General features: G+C 38.6%; 1 protein-coding gene across 3 annotated transcripts; it reads left to right on the top strand.

Moving 5' to 3' along the window:
- Positions 1–350: 350 nt before the first annotated feature.
- On the top strand, positions 351–19853 carry CCDC66 (coiled-coil domain containing 66). Of its 3 annotated transcripts, XM_071550775.1 has the most exons (19): positions 351–431; positions 1261–1325; positions 3491–3513; positions 4366–4786; positions 5623–5758; positions 5890–5993; positions 6937–7061; positions 7854–8015; positions 8788–8919; positions 10560–10813; positions 11122–11206; positions 11999–12160; positions 13606–13753; positions 14060–14179; positions 15438–15919; positions 16716–16753; positions 17160–17416; positions 17865–17986; positions 19471–19853. In XM_071550775.1, the coding sequence occupies exons 1-19, from the start codon at positions 421–423 to the stop codon at positions 19549–19551; spliced, it is 2928 nt and encodes a 975-aa protein (XP_071406876.1). In that variant the 5' UTR covers positions 351–420; the 3' UTR covers positions 19552–19853. The 3 variants fall into 3 exon arrangements, with proteins under 3 accessions (XP_071406876.1, XP_071406877.1, XP_071406879.1); XM_071550776.1 differs by lacking the exon at positions 1261–1325 and having other exon boundaries at positions 3437–3513; XM_071550778.1 differs by lacking the exon at positions 1261–1325 and having other exon boundaries at positions 359–431.
- Positions 19854–19912: the final 59 nt, after the last annotated feature.

A 19912-nucleotide genomic window follows, 5' to 3' on the forward strand; every position in this document is an offset into this window, starting at 1 on the left:
GCCCTCCCCACACCCTCTCCCTCGTTCCCGTCCGTCCCTCGTTCTCCTCCCTCCGCAGCCGCCCCCGGGGATAATCGCCCGGAATTGCTGCGCACCCTCGGCGGGGCCAAGGGCGGCGGGGATCGTGCAAGACTCCATCCCCCGGGACTCCCGACCGCGAGGGGAGTGCTGGGCTCCGTCCCCCGGGCGGAAGGTGCGGAGCTCCATCCCCGGAGCGCTCCCAGGCGCAGCAGAGGTGCGGGACTCCACTCCCCAGCGCTCCCGCCCCAGCCGCCCCGCAGTGTTCCGGGAGCCCATTGGCAAATCCCGCCCCCGGGCAGCCCAATCGCCGCGCGGCTCCTTCAGCGGGGCCGCGGCTCCCGGAGACGGGGCGGGCGATGCGCGAAGCTCCGCGCGGCTCCACGGCCGGCGGGCACAGCCATGAACCTGGGGTAAGGATGGTGCGGGGCTGGCGGCGTGCGGGACACGGCGGGGCTGACGGCACATCCCACGGGAGGGTTCGGGAGGGGCTGGGACATCGGGGACCCCGCGGTTCGGAGCGGCGATGGAGCGCGCACTCTACGCGGGCCGCGGGAGCGCCTCCGGTTACACCGCGCCGGGAGCCCGGGGAAGGTCCGAGCGAGCTCGAGCTGCGCTGGGTTTGTTAATTTTTATTAATTTTTTAAATGAAAGCTTGAAGTTAAGTGTTACTTCGAACACTCATCCGCATAATAGGGTTTCCCCACGCACAGAAGGAAGAGTGTTTGGGTACTTTGCTTAAGCACTGCCACGTTTGTCTCTTTTTCATAAACCCTTCTAATAAGGTTTGCTCCACTTGGAAGGGTGGATTGTTGTGCCTGGAAGCACAATTAAAGGCTGTTTCCAGAATACAGCCCCTCTTTGTGGTCAGTGGGAGACCCGTTCAGTACTGTTTGGAGCACAGTTGCTATTGTTGGATGACTGAATTCTTGCTCTGTATAACTATATATATTTAGATATATATATATATATATATGGGAGTGGCACATTCACTATCAACCTTTGCAACATGCAAATCCAATTTTTTCAATGTCAGTAATTAAAATATAACCTCTTCAAGACATATTGATTTCTTTGTATTAAGTAACTTCTCAAAACAGAAACTTGGGGTGTGAAGGACCATCAGAACCAACAGTAAATACTGCGTTATAATTAAGTACCATTGTCCTTATTATTAATGTAAAAATCATACCATTATCAGATTGCTTAATACTTCAGATTCCATTCTCTCTCATTTTGCAGTGATGGACTGAAGCTTGAAACTGAAGTGCTGGATGGAAAACCTAGGCTAATTTTAGCTTCTTCTGGTATTTTTTTAAATCATTTATCTTAAGTAATCTTTAAAGCTTCTTGAAGTTAAACCTAAGATACAAGCAACATGAAGCACAGCTTCATTGAAATATTTTTCAGACTAGAAGGAATGTTTGTGCATTATTATTTACAAGTCCTCTTACTCAGGAGCTTGGTTGTCAACAGTAGGCTGATAATGAAGTTCTGTATAGTCTGTCCACTGGTGAACAGGTGGCAAATAGTCTGGGCTCTTTAGCTTGTCTCTCTTCATAAAAGTGCTATTGTGTATCAACTGGCAAAACTTGGTACTTTCTGTAACTTTATAGCACATTACTTACCAGGGAAAAAGAGGTCTAATAACTCTGCTTAATTTACACAGAATTACATCATTACAGTCACTTTTTACTTGAAAGCAGCTTCAGTATTTAGCAGCTGATGGTTTTAATTTTCAATAAGCAGTTTATTTATGCCAAATCTCATTACTACCACCTGAGACAGACTTTTCCACTATATGTTCGTAATTAAGTGTTAATAAATTCTATTTGTGTGGTTTGTCAGACATACGTTTCTACACAAATCTATTTTCCCTTGCTGTTCTACACAGCCAGGACATAAAGAGTCTCCATTTAATGCCCTTTAAATTATATTTCATTTTCTGCATTTACCAGACAGCTGTTTAATGAGGCTTTATGTGGTGTTTTGAATCAGGAAGGACTATCAGTGCACTGGTAATAAACCCTGCAACATCTCTGTAAGAGCAGAGCTGCTTCTGCTCCAGCTTTTGCTCTTTACAGCCATCATTAGCATCACGGGCTGAAGAGGGCCAGTGTCCCTTCCAGAGTGCTGCAAGATAAAGCAGTGCCTTGGACTGTGAACTAGCCTTGAACAAGTAGCTTTGTCCAGAAATTAACTTGTTTATGCCCTGATATAAACAGCACTTCCTTGAATAGAATGATGTCAAAAATTGCATCAGATTGTATTAGTTGTGAATTTCAGTTTTCTGCCCTGACAAACCCTGCTCACAGTCTTAGGGACTAAAGCAGGATTATTCTGCAGGAGCTTAAGCTGCTGCTGGAGACAGATGCTTCTCTCACACAGAAAAAAACCCAAAATAACACATAAGCAGTGCTTTGGAGTTCCACAATATGCATCTCCCCATTGTGATGGGAGAAGAGCCTATTTATGTTTCTCCTTTCCACAGAGAAGGTGGGTTTGCATAGCATATAGAATCACACTTCATTTAATTTCTAAGTAGCCAGAAAGAAGTCAAAAACTGACTTTTACCTATTGGGATGAGGGTTGAATGATTGAGTGCCCAGAGATGAGCATAGCCACAGAACACCTTTCCTACCGAAACATTATCAAGGTGGTTCAGGATTTAATGCCTGTCTGCAGGGCAATAATTCAGCATACTCTCAAATTTTAAAATATTCATCCTAAGTTGGAAGCCATTGATAGTGCTGTTTTGCAGACTTTTAGAACAGTTCTCCAGTGTCTTCAATTGGTAATGCCAAAAAAGTGCAGGTGCTACCAGTGCAAAATGGTCAGCAGCCACTCCAGAACAATAACTGCCTAATGCAGCTGAAGAGGCCTCATTTCCAGCAGATGTATTCCAGTAAAATGATATCCCTACTATTTTCTCCCCCTTTCCATTGGCTATACAGGCAAGATTTCTTGAGTCCCACATTCCCTCTATTATAATATTCTTTATTCATAAGTATTATATTGAACATGGTACTTACTGTTATTTTTGAGACCACTACACCTTTATGCACTCTCTTGGATTTGGGTTAAAAGGGCCTAGATGTGGGGGACAATAATGGCTGGCATCTGAGCAAGGGGGACAGGTAACATCATGGAACCAAAGAAAAAGGAGCCACAGGCTCTCTGAGAAACACCATGAGGGGAGGGTCAGACTGGTACAATAATTCTATTAGATCTGTATAAGACTGGAAATAGTCACTGGAATATATCTAGATTTTTTTCCAACCTACTTTTAAAGTGTATATACTGAAATAAGTTAAAAAAGTTAAATAAGTGGGGCAGAGGTTATGGGGAAAGTATTTTCCTTATCTACACAAGTCAGATGAATACAACAGTTCACTAATTTCTCAAGATTGTTTTTCAGGAGGAAGTTGTCATTAAATACTTCTTTCATGTGTTTGTGTTTGTCTTCCAAAAGACAAATCAAAGCCTGCAATGAAGGTAAGTGGAAAATTATTAGAATACACAGATTAACTATTTAATTTGTTAACACAGAAATTTGAGAATTCGTTTGAACTATCTAAAGACTTGTAATCAATGATATTTATGAAAGAGAAATGTGTATTTATGAGTCCTTTGTAACTTGAGATATTCTGTGATTTCTCAGGTTCATAATAGCTGTTTAAAAAGATGAATTCAAAGTTCTGTGACTATTTTCCTCTTTGCAAAATGCTTTAGTTTACTTGGCCAAGAAGCTAAAGCAGCACAGGGAATCATCTAAATGAGAACTTTCAGACACCTTAAAGGAATTCTGGTAAAATAGGGATCCAAAGTGTCTTTAAGTTCCAGTTTGGTCCTATAGATTGTCTCTGTCTGAGTAAAGTGGAATGCATTGGGTTTGGGAAAGACAGAGAGCAGGAAAAGGTCCTGATACATAGCAAATAATCACAAGGACCTTGAAAAGGATAAAACTCCAGTACAGAATGGAAGAATCAAGATGGAAGTAATACTGCCTGCATGGTGAAAACATACACTTATTTCAGGTTTGCCAGGCTTCAGAAACACCAAAATAAAGCAGAATTAAGGTTTAGTAATTCTTTTAAATGCCATGCTAGATAAAGTTGTCATTCATATTGTCATTTTGAAATGCTCAAATTTGGGTGCTGTGTTCTCTTCCAGGGTATTTCTGGTACTCATTAAGATATTTCAGTAGCTTAGAGAGTAAGTTTCTATTGATGTAACAGAAGAAAAATGACAGTTATTTTACTTGTTGCATCAATCTTCTTTTCATTTGTTACAAATACAGTTCTATTTCCTTATTTAATATATGGTGAAATCTTTTTGCTTTACCAGATGAGGAATAAAGCCAGAGCATCTAAACAGGCGTTGAGAACAAGGCACACTGGGCATGTCCTGAGGTCATCACAAAATGCTTGTATCAAGCAGGAAAATTTAGCAAAACCAAGGAGTGAATCAAGCTTATCAATGACAAAAGGTGAAAACCTGCAAGTTACTAAACACTCCTCACATGAAGCCAGAACTAAAGGTCACTCTTTGATTTTCCAAAGAGATGGCACAAACAAATATGCTGATTCCGAGGATCTTAATAGTGTTAAGAAAGCTAAATGGAAACCTCAAACCCCATCTGTATCAGCTGAAGACTTCACAAATTTGGTGTGTTTGACACAAGAACAGCTCCAGCAGATTTTGATGATTGTTAAAGAAGGAACTAGAAGCATCTCTGAGGCGCATAATGAAAAGCAGGAGGAAATGGGTATGATACCAACTGTTGAATATGTTAATTTCATGGCAACAGAGCAGAATTTGAAAGCTCAGCTTTGGGTTGCTAATTTAAGTTTATTTGCATGCTGTAGAGATGTTACTCTTATGTTTAATGGTCTCAGACAAAATACTGTTTGCTATTATGGCTGTGAAATTGTCTGTTACTGTTAGGAACCAAGGATTTGATCATTTTAACAGTGAAAACTAACTGTGTGTTAGTATTCCAGTACATTATAGAGCAAATCAGCAAGCAGTTCTGACACTATGTCATGCAAAATAAGAACCATTTCATATTGGGGGAGAGAGCACAGAATTGCACTGTATCACTGCCTCAAGAGACAGACCCTTCTGCTTTGTGAAGAGTTCAGGTCTTGCTGTGTGTCTCAAGAGCAGTACTGCCATTTTCCTCTGGCCCAAAGGTGTACATATATTGTTTTGCTTAACTGTAATATTACTATTTAGTATTTTTTCCTCCCCAATTCTTCTACTCAGAAGCATAAGAACTGTTGTGTCTCTTCCTGCATTGCATCCTTACTCCTGGTGGTGGATCTGTGGAGGGGGTCAGCTCTTTGCCACCAAGAATAAGACACTGCAATTGAGTCCCAAAGGCTCAACCTTTAGCCAAGAATAAGCATTTCCTATAAGTCTAGTGTTCTAAAAATACCCTGTGAAGTTATGACTTTTGTGCCTTAACTGTATAAGCAGGGCTGAAAACTGGGGAATTGGCAAGTTTCTGCTGTTCTCAAAGTATTTACTCAGTGCTGAAGGAAGTTTAGTGGTCATACGTATATATATATATATTTTTAATATGTTTATGTTCTACCACAGCGACTAATAAGGCATCAGAGGAAAATGTTGTAGTATCACTCCAGAAAGATTGTGAAGTTTCATCAGTTCCAGATGAAGCAAACTCTGATTCAAGCAGGAAACAAGAAGCACATCCACAGCCAGGACAGAAAGTTATGTAGGTAGATTTGTATTGTGGTTCTTAATAACATTAAGATTAGTTATAAATACTAATTAAAAAGTTACCTTAAAATGAACAGATTGGCTTTTAATGTAAAATTCTTTTTTTTCCTCCCTCCTTTTTTCTAGAAAGGATTTGTGGAAACCTGCTGACATGTTTAGCACCTTGGGTGAAAGAGAAGGGGAGAAAGCCTTATTGGAATTTAAAAAGACCCAATGGAAGAAGGAATTAGGTATTTATGATGTATAGAGTAGATTTTTGATCAATTTTTATTACACTCAGGATGCCAAGAAACTTGGTATTCCTTACACTGTTAAATTTACTTACATCAGTGCAGTTGCTACAAGCTGAAAGTATGTAATTTTATTAGTCTCCATGACAGATAAACATTCTTTAATTTCAAAGTTTCATTCAAAGATTATCTATGAACTCTTTCAAAAATGCTTCTTTACCAGTTAAATATTATCTCAAATAAATGTATTGTTACGGTTCTTATTCTAGGAGGTACCTGCCACCGATTCTGTCACATTCCGACAGGAATTGGTAGCCGTTACCATTAACAAATTCACTTGCATTTTAATGGGACAAGTGTCAGCCTAATCTACAAGCAAGACTGAATGTATCAAATTGCAGTTTGAACTTGGAACAGGTCCCAGTTCTCCCCGTCACCAACCAAATCTCTGCAGAAAACTAAAGATTCCTAACACAGTGGTAAATTCCCCCTGGCAAATTAAGCTTTTTATGGTTCACATGGACTGCTGTGTTTTGTTTCCAACTTGGATTTATACCATTTGGTTTCAGGGTTTAATTCTGCATATGTCAGTAGCTTCCTTGTGTAGCTCCACTGGTTTGAATAATATACTACAGTAGTCCAAGACTGGTATAATATAAAGGAGAGAATTTATATTGCTGGTTTGTAATTTGTAAGCCTTCAGTGTTTGTTAGTCTCCTAGAGAGACTCCCCAGTTACCTCTCCATCTCTGGGCAGAGACTCAGCTGCCATTCTCTTGAGAGCAAAGTCATGTTTGGACTGATTGGTCAGGTAATGGTGACAGCTCTTGTAGTCCATTTTATAGTCCAAATGACAGGGGACATGTGCATTGCTGCCTTTTTTATAACTGCTAAATGTTTTTATTAGGAACTCTTACTAGAGATTGGTTTTGGTTTTTTGTAAGATGAACAGGTAGCACTGAAGAAGAAATTGAAAGCAGCATTGGAGGGAGAGGTGGGATATTTCTGGGGCAGACCTGGCAATAATAAAACCCATAAAGAGAAAGTGGAAACAGCTGACCCAGATCAGGTAAGGCTGTCAATAAACACAGAAGAGCACAGTTTCCACAGCACTATTGCAGAACAGTTTAACTTCTAATTCATCCAAGATTTTCTCTCCTATATGAATCCAATAGAATCCAATATCAGTAGTGACTTTAAGCTCTTTTCTGGCATGAAATGCTGCAGCTTCCTGTTCTACACTTGGCTATAGCTCCAGTTCATGGCTTTGCAGCTGAAGATATCTGTAGCATGAACAACCCTTTCCTGTCCTTTCATTTTGATTCCTGACTAAAAATTATGTCTTTTCTATTTCTGTTTTGAGGAACAGTCTCAAGTGTAATTCATGATTATATAATTACTCACATTGTTCATGAGCTTTCACATACATTTGATTGTTTACATAATAATGAGCATAACAGTATGACTTCTGTTCTGACCTGCCTTTTAAAAAGTCAGCTGTCACTCTGAAAATGCTGTGTCAGATAAATATCCTCAGATGAAACTTCTCCAGTGAAAGTGGTTGCTGTTAAACAGAAGTTAGAGTTGTACCTGCTGTCAGTTGTTACAGCAAAAACGATTCCCTTTTTTTGTGGGATATTTACCATTCCTAGCAAAGTTACAACTACCCTATAAGAATTAGTTTCAATCAACATTAAGAAATTAATTAAGAAATTCTGGATACAAGAGGCTTAGTTACAAGTTTTGATGAATAGCAGCTTCTAGAAGTATAATTTACTTGTTTATTATGTGTTAAAGGGTATTTAATACAAACTAAACAGGTAAGCTCGCTCAAGTCTTTAAGCGCTCATTTTCTCTGCAGACTGTGCCTCCAGCAGACTCAGCCTGTGCCACTGAGCAGAACTGTACCTGTCCAGCTGCTTCAGCCACAGAGGCTCCTGAAGTTCCACTGAATGTTTCAAGAGCACCAGCTGGGCAGTCTTCTGACTCTCCAGCTGGCAGTTGCACAGCATTTGTTTTCAGGGTAAGATCTTAAATTGCATGCAGGGTGTTTTTTACTTACTTACTGACAACAAATGTTTCTCTCCAGTAGTTCTTTTAAACCAGAATTCAATTCACTAGACCTTTTTGCTCTACCCAAATAACTGTGTCTGAGTGAATGTTTATCAAAATATCGATGCTTTGAAGGCTGAGCATTTTCAAGGCTGATGTGGAGAACAGAACTAGAGCTGTGACATGAAGTATTAATTACTTTTTAAGTATGTATTGAAGAAATGGAGAAGTGGGGACCTATAAAAAATAAAAGATACTGATGGCAGAAGGTTCATGAAGTAGCTCTTGGATTGTGTTCAGGCAGTGATTAAAATTCTCAATGCCAGTGGAGTTTGTTAAATAATACAGATCTTCGTGAAGAAGCAGAAAGAGAAGAATGAAGATGATAATTAATTTGAGACAGATTACTGCTGATTAGATTGTGGTACTGAATGTACTTGGGACACAGACTGAGCAGTGAACAATAGGAAGAAGGAAGGGATTTTTATTCATGATACATATAAGTAAGGTTTTCTGGAGTGATGGATCAAGTTATAATAATATCCAAAGATTGGTTTATTTAGCATCTTTCTAACAGCTGTCAGACACTACAGTTACAAACTTAGATTCTTTTTTGGGTGTGCTAGAGAAAAGCCCACTTAGGCTTCCTAACTGAGAGCAAAGTTTTCTGCCAAGTCTTTATTATTTGGCTGGACAAGGTACTGAATTCTTTGTACAAGAGACTAGCACTTCTCTTATTTCAGGAAGCTGTGCCACAGGAACAACCTTGCAGTGCTTTGAAGCATGAGCAACAGAAGAAGTGGCTTGAAGAGTTGGACAAACAGAAGGAAGAAGCTAAACTACGAAAAATAGAAGAAAAACTTAATTTATCAAAGGTAGCTGTGGTTTAGAGGGACTTTTTTGAATATGAGAAGTTCTCTACATGTTTTTTCTAAGAAATAAAAGACGAAATCACAGACCTAGTGAGGTGGCAACAAAGATGTCCTTATTATCTGCAGCATATCCATGTTTTCACCATAAGGATGGACATACATATTTTGGTGACAGAACAGGCTGTGTCTGGTGTGCTGTGTTGGAGTACTTGCTGAGAGATGAAGACAGTGCTATTGCTGTACTTATTTTTCTTTCCCACCAGTGTAAAAGCACTGGGGTTTGCAAGGTGGTGTAGAGACAATGGCTACATCCTTGGTAAAAAGAAACAGTGCCTTGTTTTTAGTTGGCCACCTGTGCTGTGGGGAGAGGGTTGCCTGTGAGTTACCAGTGCCTGACTCCCCACACTTCAGTCCCAGCCCCTGGCTGAAAGGGGGTTAAACCTAAGCTCCTTGGCTTCAACACCTGTTTTTTCAGGTGTTTTGTTATACTCTGAACTCTTCTCCATATTACTCTTCTGCAGGCAAAAGAATAAACTAGATTTTTCAACTGTCTGATCTGCTTTTATATCACAGAGTATTCACAGGGAACAAAACCCAAGGGACAGGAAGAAGAGTAGCTTGGATTCTTATTATTTGGATTATGATTTTCATGCTTTTTTTTAAATAGACGTTAAACTTACTTGACACAGGGAATATTTGTTTAAAATTAGTTTATATGATGTTAGGTATTTTTTTGCAGAATGCAAGTTTTGAGGCATTCATTCTCCAGTCCCTCTGGGGAAACAGTTCTTTCAGTCAGAAGGGTAAATCTTCTCAGTTCTTACAGCAAAACAAAGGCCCCTTAGGTAAAAATCTTTTATTAGTGATATAGTGGAATGTCTCAGTTGCCACCACTGAGGGAAAAAGATAAGCCTGGGTGGTACAGAAGAGAGATTTACACCCAGTGTGTCACCATTCCAGAAGTTTTAGGTACTTTGCTAGGATGGCAGTGGTGGCTGCTGTGGGCGGAGGAGGTTTTGAATTAAGCCCCACTTTATAATAGGCCTGTCTAGCTGCAAATAGGAAGCTGGAGATTAACACCTCTGCCCAAAGCACATTGGGAATTCAGAATTAAAGTGGAGAGGGTAAATGTGGGACAGTGTAAAAGAAGCCTCTTGTTCCTGTTACTAGAGAGAGAATAATGACACAACAGGAGGAGAGTGTGGCAGGGCTGGTACTGATCTCTCAAACAAGCATTCCTAGTACTGTTAGAAAAATCATGGGATGGAATAGCAATAGAAATTGAAAAAACACTCCCAAAAAGCCTGAATCTATGTTAACTCACTTTTTTATTTTTCAAAACTTTTTTTCACTTTCTAAATTTTGGTGCTTGTTTCTTTTTAATGAAAATATAGCAGCAATATGTTTTTGCCGACTAAGTATGGATCAGCAGTATAATTCATGATCTGACTTGGCATTTTAAGCAAGACAGACTTATATTCCCATTTAAGGCGTGAAGTTCTGTCTGTATTGTAGCTCCCTAACAGAGCTCTACAAATGTTCTGTTGTACAAAAATGTGTATTTTGCTTTGTTAACCACGCTTTATAGAAACAGTGTGATTGAGTGCTCTTCCTTTTTTTGTTGTTTCTTTATATTTATTTAGGCAGAAGAGCATGACAGATGGGCAATGCATTTTGATTCTTTTAAGAACCACCTTAATGCTAATGCACAATACCCCTTAAATGGAATGCACAAAAAGCAGCCTGAAAGTCTTTGCCTGTCACCTGACCCTAAGGAGCTGACTGCTCTTATTCACCCTTTTTCACCTGCAGCTTTAGGCAATCTCATGCCCTTACAGGTGGGAAGTGCAGAAAAAGCTGCTAAAAATGGTGCTTTGGAACAGAGTCAGAAAATCAGGTGAGTGAGCTGTGTAAGGATAATCATCTTCTCAGCCAGCACACTTCTGATACTTCCTCAGAAATTTAAAAAAATATGTTCATAAGATTCTTTAAATCAGATCTTTTGGTTCTTATTCATTTGGCTTTTGCTTTTTTCACACAGTGCTTCCTTTGTTCATTAGTAAAATTTACTGCAAATAACCTTACTTTGTTCCATAGTAAAATGAATTTTATAAATTAATACAATGGGATAACCTCGATTCTCATTAGAGGCTTCAGGGTCACTTTGCAGTGATTAAAAACATTTACATGTTCCTTTGTTCTTAGTTTCCTCCGTTCAATGACAGCTCTCCTGGACCCTGCACAGATTGAAGAGAGAGACAGGAGGCGGCAGAAACAGTTAGAACACCAGGTAGATTTTTGTTTTCAAGTCTAACACCACTTAAGTAAGTAGAAAAGAGAAAAGGTAATGTTGTCCCACAAATAAAGCATGAGATTTAGTACCAGAACCCAGGCAGGCGCTTGACTTCTATGCTCTAGATCACACGTGCAGTTGTTTGGCAGTATTTCATTCAGTCAGACTCTACAGTGTTCTTTCAATATTTGTATGAGATGATTGCATTTCAGAAACTGAATTCTTCCCTCAAAAAATGTACAGCTCAGTCTTGAGAGCTCTAGGAGGTTTGTGTGCATTTTCCTTCAGTCTCCACTGTTAGGAGGAGGAGTGATATTTACAGATTCCCACTCCATGAATCTTTCATTTTTTATGTACTGTACTGACATTTACAAAACCTCTGTGGCTCTCTAACTAAATGTCTATCATGATGGTGTGTCTAGCACCATGTAAAGAAGTCTCAGTAGAAATGTAAAGAGGCTGTTCTGGTCAAACTGTTACTCTTTTAGATCAAAATCCTGGCTTGCAGTACATACAAAGGTAAAAATCAGACCTTCATTTCTCTACAAGAAAAAAAAAGGCGTTTTCTAAAACATGAAAAACTCAGTTTTGTATCCAAGTATTTCAAACTGCTCAATTATCGTGGTGGTTTTCCAAAAACAAAACCAAAAGTGTTTGAGATAAATTGTCGTGAGTTTTGTCTTTCATTTTTCCAAATCCAATTATTATACACATATATGAAAGCATATGAATAAATAGCATATAATGCCTTAATGTTACATATTTTCCTCTTTTTTCTGGTACTGCTAGAAAGCAATAATGGCTCAGGTAGAAGAAAAACGGAAGAAGAAACAACTGGAGGAAGAGCAGAGAAAATGGGAGGAACAACAGGAAGACCTGCGCCTTGCACGAGAAAATGAGCAACTGCAGAAGCAGTTTGAGGAAGAAATGCTGAAACAAAAACAGAAGGAGGTGGGGTTTGCCTTATCTTTAGTGCAGATAGTCAGTAGTACTACTGGCTTTTGAGAAAAATGCTTCTTGTTCCTCACCTCATCATTTGGAAAATGAAAATTATCTGAAATTTAGATATTTGAAACCAAAATCTGTTTCCTCAACTAATAAACTTATAACACCATACAAGCATAAGGCAACTTTCCTTTTTTGAACAAGGGCCTTTTCAGGAAGAGAAATTATAAGAACTAGCAAAAATGGAAATGCAGTTTTAAATAATGCAGAAACATCCATTTTAAAATGCAAATTTTAAATTAAAACATACCACAGAGTATATGATGCAACTGTTGTTATTGGTAACTTGATGCTTTTGAGTTGCTTCAGTACCATGACGTTCATCTGACTGAATGTGCTTTCAGTCTGAATTAAAGACTTCTTAGAATGTAGTTTGGAAAATCATTTTAAAAGCCATTCATGTTCCACAGCTTTCCCCTCTGTAGCTATTGTTGAGCTTTATATACTGCTTTCATATGGAAGTTAAACCAAAAGTACATTCTGACCTTTGGTAGGTACAAATTCTGCATTTATATGGGTTCTTACCTCTGTAGAAGGTTAAAAGCTTTGTCTGGTGATTCATTCTTCCTTTTGCCACAGTGGCAGCAATTACTGTTGGTTTCCTATTTGGAACAGTAGCAGATTCCATGGTACTGTATGACAAGGTGATTCCAAAAACATTGTCTTCTCCAAAACCTGCAGAAATGTGGGTCCCTGATTTCTGTGCCTTTTCTGGATGCAACGATAGATGGACAGCCATCTGCTGTAGGTGCTTGAACAATGTGGTAAAATATGAGGAAAGTCACCCTTGTCTGTAACTGCTCAGCTCCTTCACCACATGGTACACCACCAGTTGTTCTTTCCACCTGTAAATGCAGTAGGAAGTGGGGATGAGATGGGAATAACATTTTGGAAATGAGATTTTCTTTGGCCCAGTCTGCTGCACCTTGAACCCACAGAGTCTGCAAACTAACCCCCTGACATTTGTTAGGGAGTCCTTACTGTCTCCTTTCTGTGGAAGTAGGAGGAAGGTGGGTTTATTAATTTTATTTAGGCTTCTTTTATTAAACCACATGATACAGGAAGTCATAGGTGGCTGATATCAGATGGCATCTAGAAAAAGATGAATTTATTAGAAATGAAATAAATATCCAATAACTTTGAGGATCTAAATGCTCACTTTTTAATGGTAGGATTGAACATCTTTCATTAATATAGCAGAGGTTCTGAATTTATTCTAACAATCATAGAAATTACATGGTATGTATTGCATTTACTCAACTAGTTTTAGTTTTGGGGAAAAAAAAAAGAATACATGTAAACCTCGAGGATTATATGGCTATTTAATAATCCTATTGATTTTATTCTCAAAATAAATTATCACATTTACCTTTTTTTTATTTTATTTTAAGGAACTCACAACTCTTAAAACCAAAGAGCTCTATCAGACAATGGAAAAAGCTCAGGAATTAGCCCAGAGATTAAAACAAGAACAGCACATTCCAGACTCAGCTCAGAAGGCACATGACATTTCAAAAGTTCAGAACAGTCCTGGTGGTGGCAAGTATAAGACTTCGCCTACTCAATTTGCTTGTTCCTTTGCTGTTTGAAAGCAAGTTGTTTCTGGGTTGGGTTTCTGGGGGCTTTTGTTTCCCTGTCTGCATTTGGGTCAGAAATTTCTCCATTCCTTCACAAACCAAGTTGCATTATAATTTGTTTACTTTCCAAACAAATAGAAGTGTTAACTATTCTGGAGATTATCTGACTAAGTTTCAAGTGCCATATTACATAAAGGAAGAACTCAGTGGCATGGTTTAAATTGAACAGCCATTACTAAATGGAACAATTTTGCTTACCGCTTTTTAGGTGATACGCAATTTGAAAATCATAATTCTGGCATTTCACATCGCAGTAATAATTTTCCTGATGATCAGAGTCCCCTTGAGCAGCAGGTTTCCCCTCGGAAGGACACTGCTGTGCAGACAGGTACGCAGCCCTTGCCCCTCATCACTCCCATGTACCTCAGGACAGGCAGAGGCAGCATGTTTGTGAGGTCACTGTTACTCAGAATGGAATAAAAGTACAAGGAAACACTTGCAAACACGTAAGCATTATGGTATATTACAATGCATCACTTTATTCTTCTAAATAAATGTTAGATGTGAATAGTTGTTACCAGTAACAGATTCGATCACACAGTGTGAAATATAGTGTTGACTTAAGAGTCAGAGTCAGAAGCCACATAGGTCCAAATTTATTAAGGCATTTAAATGTGAATCTATAGTTTTCTTCAGTGTGAACATGCCCAGGTTTATGTAATGTGGTTTGGTATCAAAGCAGGGTTTTCCTAAGGAGTCCTTGAAAACATTGGCAGAATCATTATCAGTAATTCTGGCTCTAGAAAACTGGACTCATTAGAACATGAGATCTTTCATTCAAATGTGGAAAATTGGGAAATTCTTTCTAAATACCCAGACAGAATTGCAGGTCCAACTAGGTAGAATATATTGCAGTCTTCATCTTGAGTTTGTACCACATTGCTAAAAACCCAGCACAGTCTGCATTTTTTTGTTGTACTTGAGGTGTGAATGAGCAGATTCAGTGGAAACTTCCAGTCATTTTATCCCTTTTATTTGGAACTTGTGAAGTGTAAGCTTTGTTTTATTTCTGCTTGTTAAAGCAACAACATAATATTTTTGGGTTTGACAGTGCTGGTAGTAATTTTACTGTGAATTTGGAGAGTTTACAAATTAAGTAATGTTTTTGTGTGTTCCTTTTAGTAAATAAAAAGCCTGGATTGTTAATAATTTTAAAACTGAACAGATTATTTCCATTGAACAACAAGGATTAGGGAAGTAAGTTATTGCCAGTAGTGCTGTGAACGACCAAACTAAGGGCATGCTGGAAAATTAAACAGAGGCTGTGTTTTGCTCTTTACTGTTGGGTACCATGACAGAAATAGAATTCTGCATTTTAAAAGAACGTTCTTTCATTTTACATAAATTTTCCTTTACAGTGACTTGATTTTGTTCTCAAACCTTTTGGGTTTTATCCCTTCCTTACAGACTTTGCTTTTCCTGGTCCAATCTGTCTTCTGCATAAAAAAAGGATTTAAAAAATTATAAAACTGTAACTACCTATTTTTTAATAAAATCAGTAATGGTAGATTGATATGCATACAGAAGTCAACCAAGTAATTTGAACTGCTTAGACTTGGAGTTAAAAAATTGAATATTTTTTTTAGATTACTTTAACACTTCGGCATACACTGAGTCAGCTGAGGAAAGAACCGTGCGTTGTGAATCACCTGATATTTCCATAGAATATAAAGAAACCTTTAACAGCAGAAATTACCAGAAGGAAACGCAGTATATAGATAAAAGTAAAATTTCAGGAAAAGAGAGTGGTGGCACTTCCAGTGATCTATATGACCAATATGCCAGAAAAGAAAGACAAATTAAATCTTCAGAAAAATACAGCAGAAGACCTGACTGGAACATAAACAAGCCTGGGAAAAGATACATTCCAGCATCAGAAAGATACCCTAAGCAACTACAAAAACAAAGGGAAGAAAACAAAGTGCGAAGACAAATGGAGCTGCTCCAGCTGGTGGAAAGAAACACCCCCGGGCACCTCTGTGTGAGAAAGAGTGGGCGCTGCTCGGACAGGACTCCCTCCCCTCGGGAAGAAATAGCTGTGAGGAATAAGGGACACAGAGTCAGGAAGGTGGGTGACTGTTTGGGTTTTAACAACAATGCTGTGTATTTTTCAGACTTGTTCCACATGGTTTTGCCTGATAGTTCTGTTCTGTGACCGAAGCACTGAAATTTTCCTGTTGCTGTCCTTGGTGTAAAGAACCGTATTTTGTTCATCATAAGCAGAAGAATATATTCAGATTTTGTGACTGACCTTTTACTGTTATTTCAGTCTTCCAAAGCATTGATTCCTTTTCATTCACTCACATTGATCCATTATGTAAACAGGGAGCTTGATTGCAAGCAGTGAGTGTGCAGGACAGACAGCACTGACCTGCTCTTCTGTGTCCAGTCATGTTGTGCTCGTGGGGGAGGTGTAGGAGTACCTGTTCAAGACAACAGTGTTTCCTTTTGCAAAGCATATGGATTACTAAGGATGTACTCCTGTCACAGAAATGCATCCTTCTTAGTGGAATCATTCTCCATTTGCAGTAACATATCAGTACAGTTTGTGGCTGGAAAAAAAATATGTTTAAAGAAAATACTATCAAGGACATAGGAAAATATATATAGTATTTCTGACAGTGCTTAGAGCTGCCAAAGACATAGATAACTGAAGCAAATCTTCCTGCAATTTGTTTAATTTAGTTAACAGACACTGCAAATCTCTTTAATGCAAACCTTTGATAAATACCTTTGTCATGAACCCAGGTCAAACAGTCCTTTTGGAATTTCCAAATGAACTTGTTTTGAAAAATCAAAGCTTTTAATGTAAAAAACATGGATTTTTTTTTGTTTGCTTTACTTTTGACTCTGTTTCCTCCTAGGAAGAACAATTTCTTAAGGATCACTTGAATGAAGAAAGGTATGTCAGTACTCTGCATTAATGAAATGTACAAATACTTTAATAGTGAAATACACTTGCTTTTCTTTCTTGGGCTTTTTAAAGAATTTAGATATATCTAAATTCTATATATTTATATATATCTGAGATTGGATGTGGCACTGAATGCCATGATCTGGTAAATGGACTGGAGTTGGACCAAGGGATGGACTTGATCTCGGAGGTCTTTTCTAACCCAATCGATTCTATGATTCTATGAAATGTGTACTATTAAAAATACATGACCAGAGAGACTGGAAATGTGAAAGCAGAGTATATGAATAAAAAGTCCTGTTCTCTGACCATGCTTTGCCTCTGCTATTTGAGAAAATTAATTACATTACTTACGTATTGTTTGGGCTTTTCTGAACTGAATTGTTCCATACAGATGTGAATCACCACCTGTTCCAGCAGTTAAGAGCAGATTACTGCAAGCCCAGCAAAGACAGATCCATGCTTGTAGCAGCAGAGAGCCAGCTGCCCAGGCCGCCCCCAAGCAGAGCTGCTGCCCCGCCGCTGTCCCTGCCAGGCCCCCCTCGGCACAGTTTGTGCCCTACGTGCGAACAAATGAAGTGTATTATCTGGATCCAGAGGCACCAGTGACCAGACCTTCAACACATGACCCACAGTATCGACACTTCCATGGTACTCAAATGATCCATGCAGAGGAGATGTTACAGTGGTTTAGGTTGAAGTGCTGCAGTTTTAGCCAATTTGATGTTTGTCATTACTGAATTTGGCAGTAATCCATTTGTACCACAGCACTGCACACAAAGGCTGTGCAACCAAATGATAAAAAAAACCCCAACAAACCAACCACAAAAAAAGTTTAAAAAAAATCCAGAAAGCAACAAAAAATTATTTTATCTGTCTTTTTTGTCTGTTTGTTTAAGAGGCACGATTGCAGTTTTCTGGTATTACTGTCTACGGATTGGGGTTCAGAAATCTTAAGTGTTCTTTGACTTAAAAATAGTGATTATAATCTTGATGGCAACCAAAACCTGATTTTCACAAACTGAAAATTTACTGCTACAAAATTAAACAAAAATTAATAAAGAGATTGTTAACTGATTTGATATACATTTACTTCTAGATTCTTACCAAATGCCACGACAGATTTTTAGCTCAGATCACATTAGAGATCCTCTTCTAAATCCTGATGTAGTTAGAGAGAGACAACAAGCAATTCTGAAAGGATTGTCGAAATTACGCCAGGTAAGCAAAGACTTATTGAATAAACATGCATGTGTATAGATACTTAAGTAAAAATTGGACATTGCAATCTATTATATATCATAGTCTTGAATTCTTTTTCCGTCATATGATTTGGTTTGGGTCCTGTCCTCTACTTTTGTTCCCTCTTTTCATGTGTTGCTTCCACCTTTGGACAGTCCTTACAGGCAGACTATGGACTCCTTAATCCTTAGATTCCTGTGCAGCAATGGATTGTCTCAGAAAACTTGCAATCAAGAGAAATGGCTGTTTCCATAGTTAGGGTTGTCTGTAGCAAGAATCTATCACCGTCAAAAGAACACAACACTAGAACTTTATTAATGAAATTTCCCTTCAGTAGTTCCTTGGTGAGCAAGTCACAGCAGATCAGTGGGGTTGCTGCAGGAGGGGTGTTAGCCCTGGAAAAACACGGTATAGTTGCAAACTGGAAGTGTGAACACTTTAAAAATCCTTCCAGGACAGCTGTTTGTTAGCATGTTAAAAGAAAATTCAGGATTTGTCAAACAGACAGATTTTCTGAAAATAAAATGAAAATTAGTTTAATACTACAGACACAGGAGCTTCTGAGAGAAAAGCCTGTGTGTGTTAGTATACATCGTTCTCTTTGTAGTAAGTTACTGGTAGTGGCATCTGGGTACTAAAACATGAGTGATTTTGGTAACTCCACCTGTTGGCAACAAGGTGTGGCCCACAGCAGGTCGGGACACACACAGGAGCAATTCTCTCCTATGCTTCTAAATGGCCTGACAGGACTGCAAGACCAAAAAACACATTTACTTTAGGTCTGCATTTTGTTCTTGAAGAACATTGAAGATAAACATCTATCAGTATCTTCCCCTTACCTTTTGAATGGTCCATTCTAAAACGACTTTATTGCTAGCAGCAGTAGTTACTTTTCTTTTTCCTTGAGGGAGGAAAAGTGATCAAAACAAAGGGAAGAAAATCTGAGAGACTGAAGTGCAAGAAAATTACCAATAGTTAATGCTACTGACAGACCTGTTGTGCTTTAGCAAGGCATAAGTACTGCCACCTTTCAACCAGAGATGAGTTCTTTGTGAACTCTCCCTACCTGAGTAAGGAAAGTTGTGAGCCAGTTTTTAACAGCTACCAGATGGGTTTGGTTGGATCTGGTCTTCCCCAGTGCTCACTAACATTTTTGTTAAATGTCTACAGTTGTTAAGCATTTTGTATTCAGGCTTCATTTACCAGTGGCATTTTGGTTAAGAGTGAAAGCAGAGTCAAAGCACAATTTGATCTTTCTGCTTGCTGAGGTGAACAACAGGCCTTTTGCAAAGTTCCTTCTTCACTGAGTGTTTGAAGCTGTACTGCTTTTTCTGAAGGTGTGTACTTGAAAAGCATTGAGCTTCAACAGTTAGATTGTTTTCAGCTACAAAACAGCGACACATCATTAGTTCTGGCTGCATGAGGAAGACAGAACATTCGCATTTATATTTCATTTATTTCAGGGCCTCCTGCAGAAGCAGAAGGAGTTGGAGAACACTTTGATTCCCACTGTAGCTCAAGAGAACTTCAGTCTGCCATTTTGAGAGGTACATATGAATGTTCTGAGTCCTTAAGATGTAAATGCACAGCACTTTGCTACTGTAATTAATTATGAACCATCTCTAACTTTTTAATGTAATTTAAGTTATGAGAATTTTGATAGATCACAGGGTCACATTACTTTTTATATTGAAGATACATTAAACTTATGGTGGTGTGTCAGTTCAGAATGGTCTTCAAGACATATGTCAATTTAGCATAAACCATCACAACACAGAAGAAAACTGTTCTATGGGGTTTTGTAGAACTCAGCGTGTGTATTTTGATAAATAAAGACTAAAATGTATTCTGAATGGCTTGGGTACTCTTTGTTGGTATTTTTAACAATATAAAACTGCTTGTACC

The sequence above is a fragment of the Pithys albifrons genome, chromosome 3 (assembly GCF_047495875.1).
Source record: "Pithys albifrons albifrons isolate INPA30051 chromosome 3, PitAlb_v1, whole genome shotgun sequence".
NCBI classification, from domain to species: domain Eukaryota; kingdom Metazoa; phylum Chordata; class Aves; order Passeriformes; family Thamnophilidae; genus Pithys; species Pithys albifrons.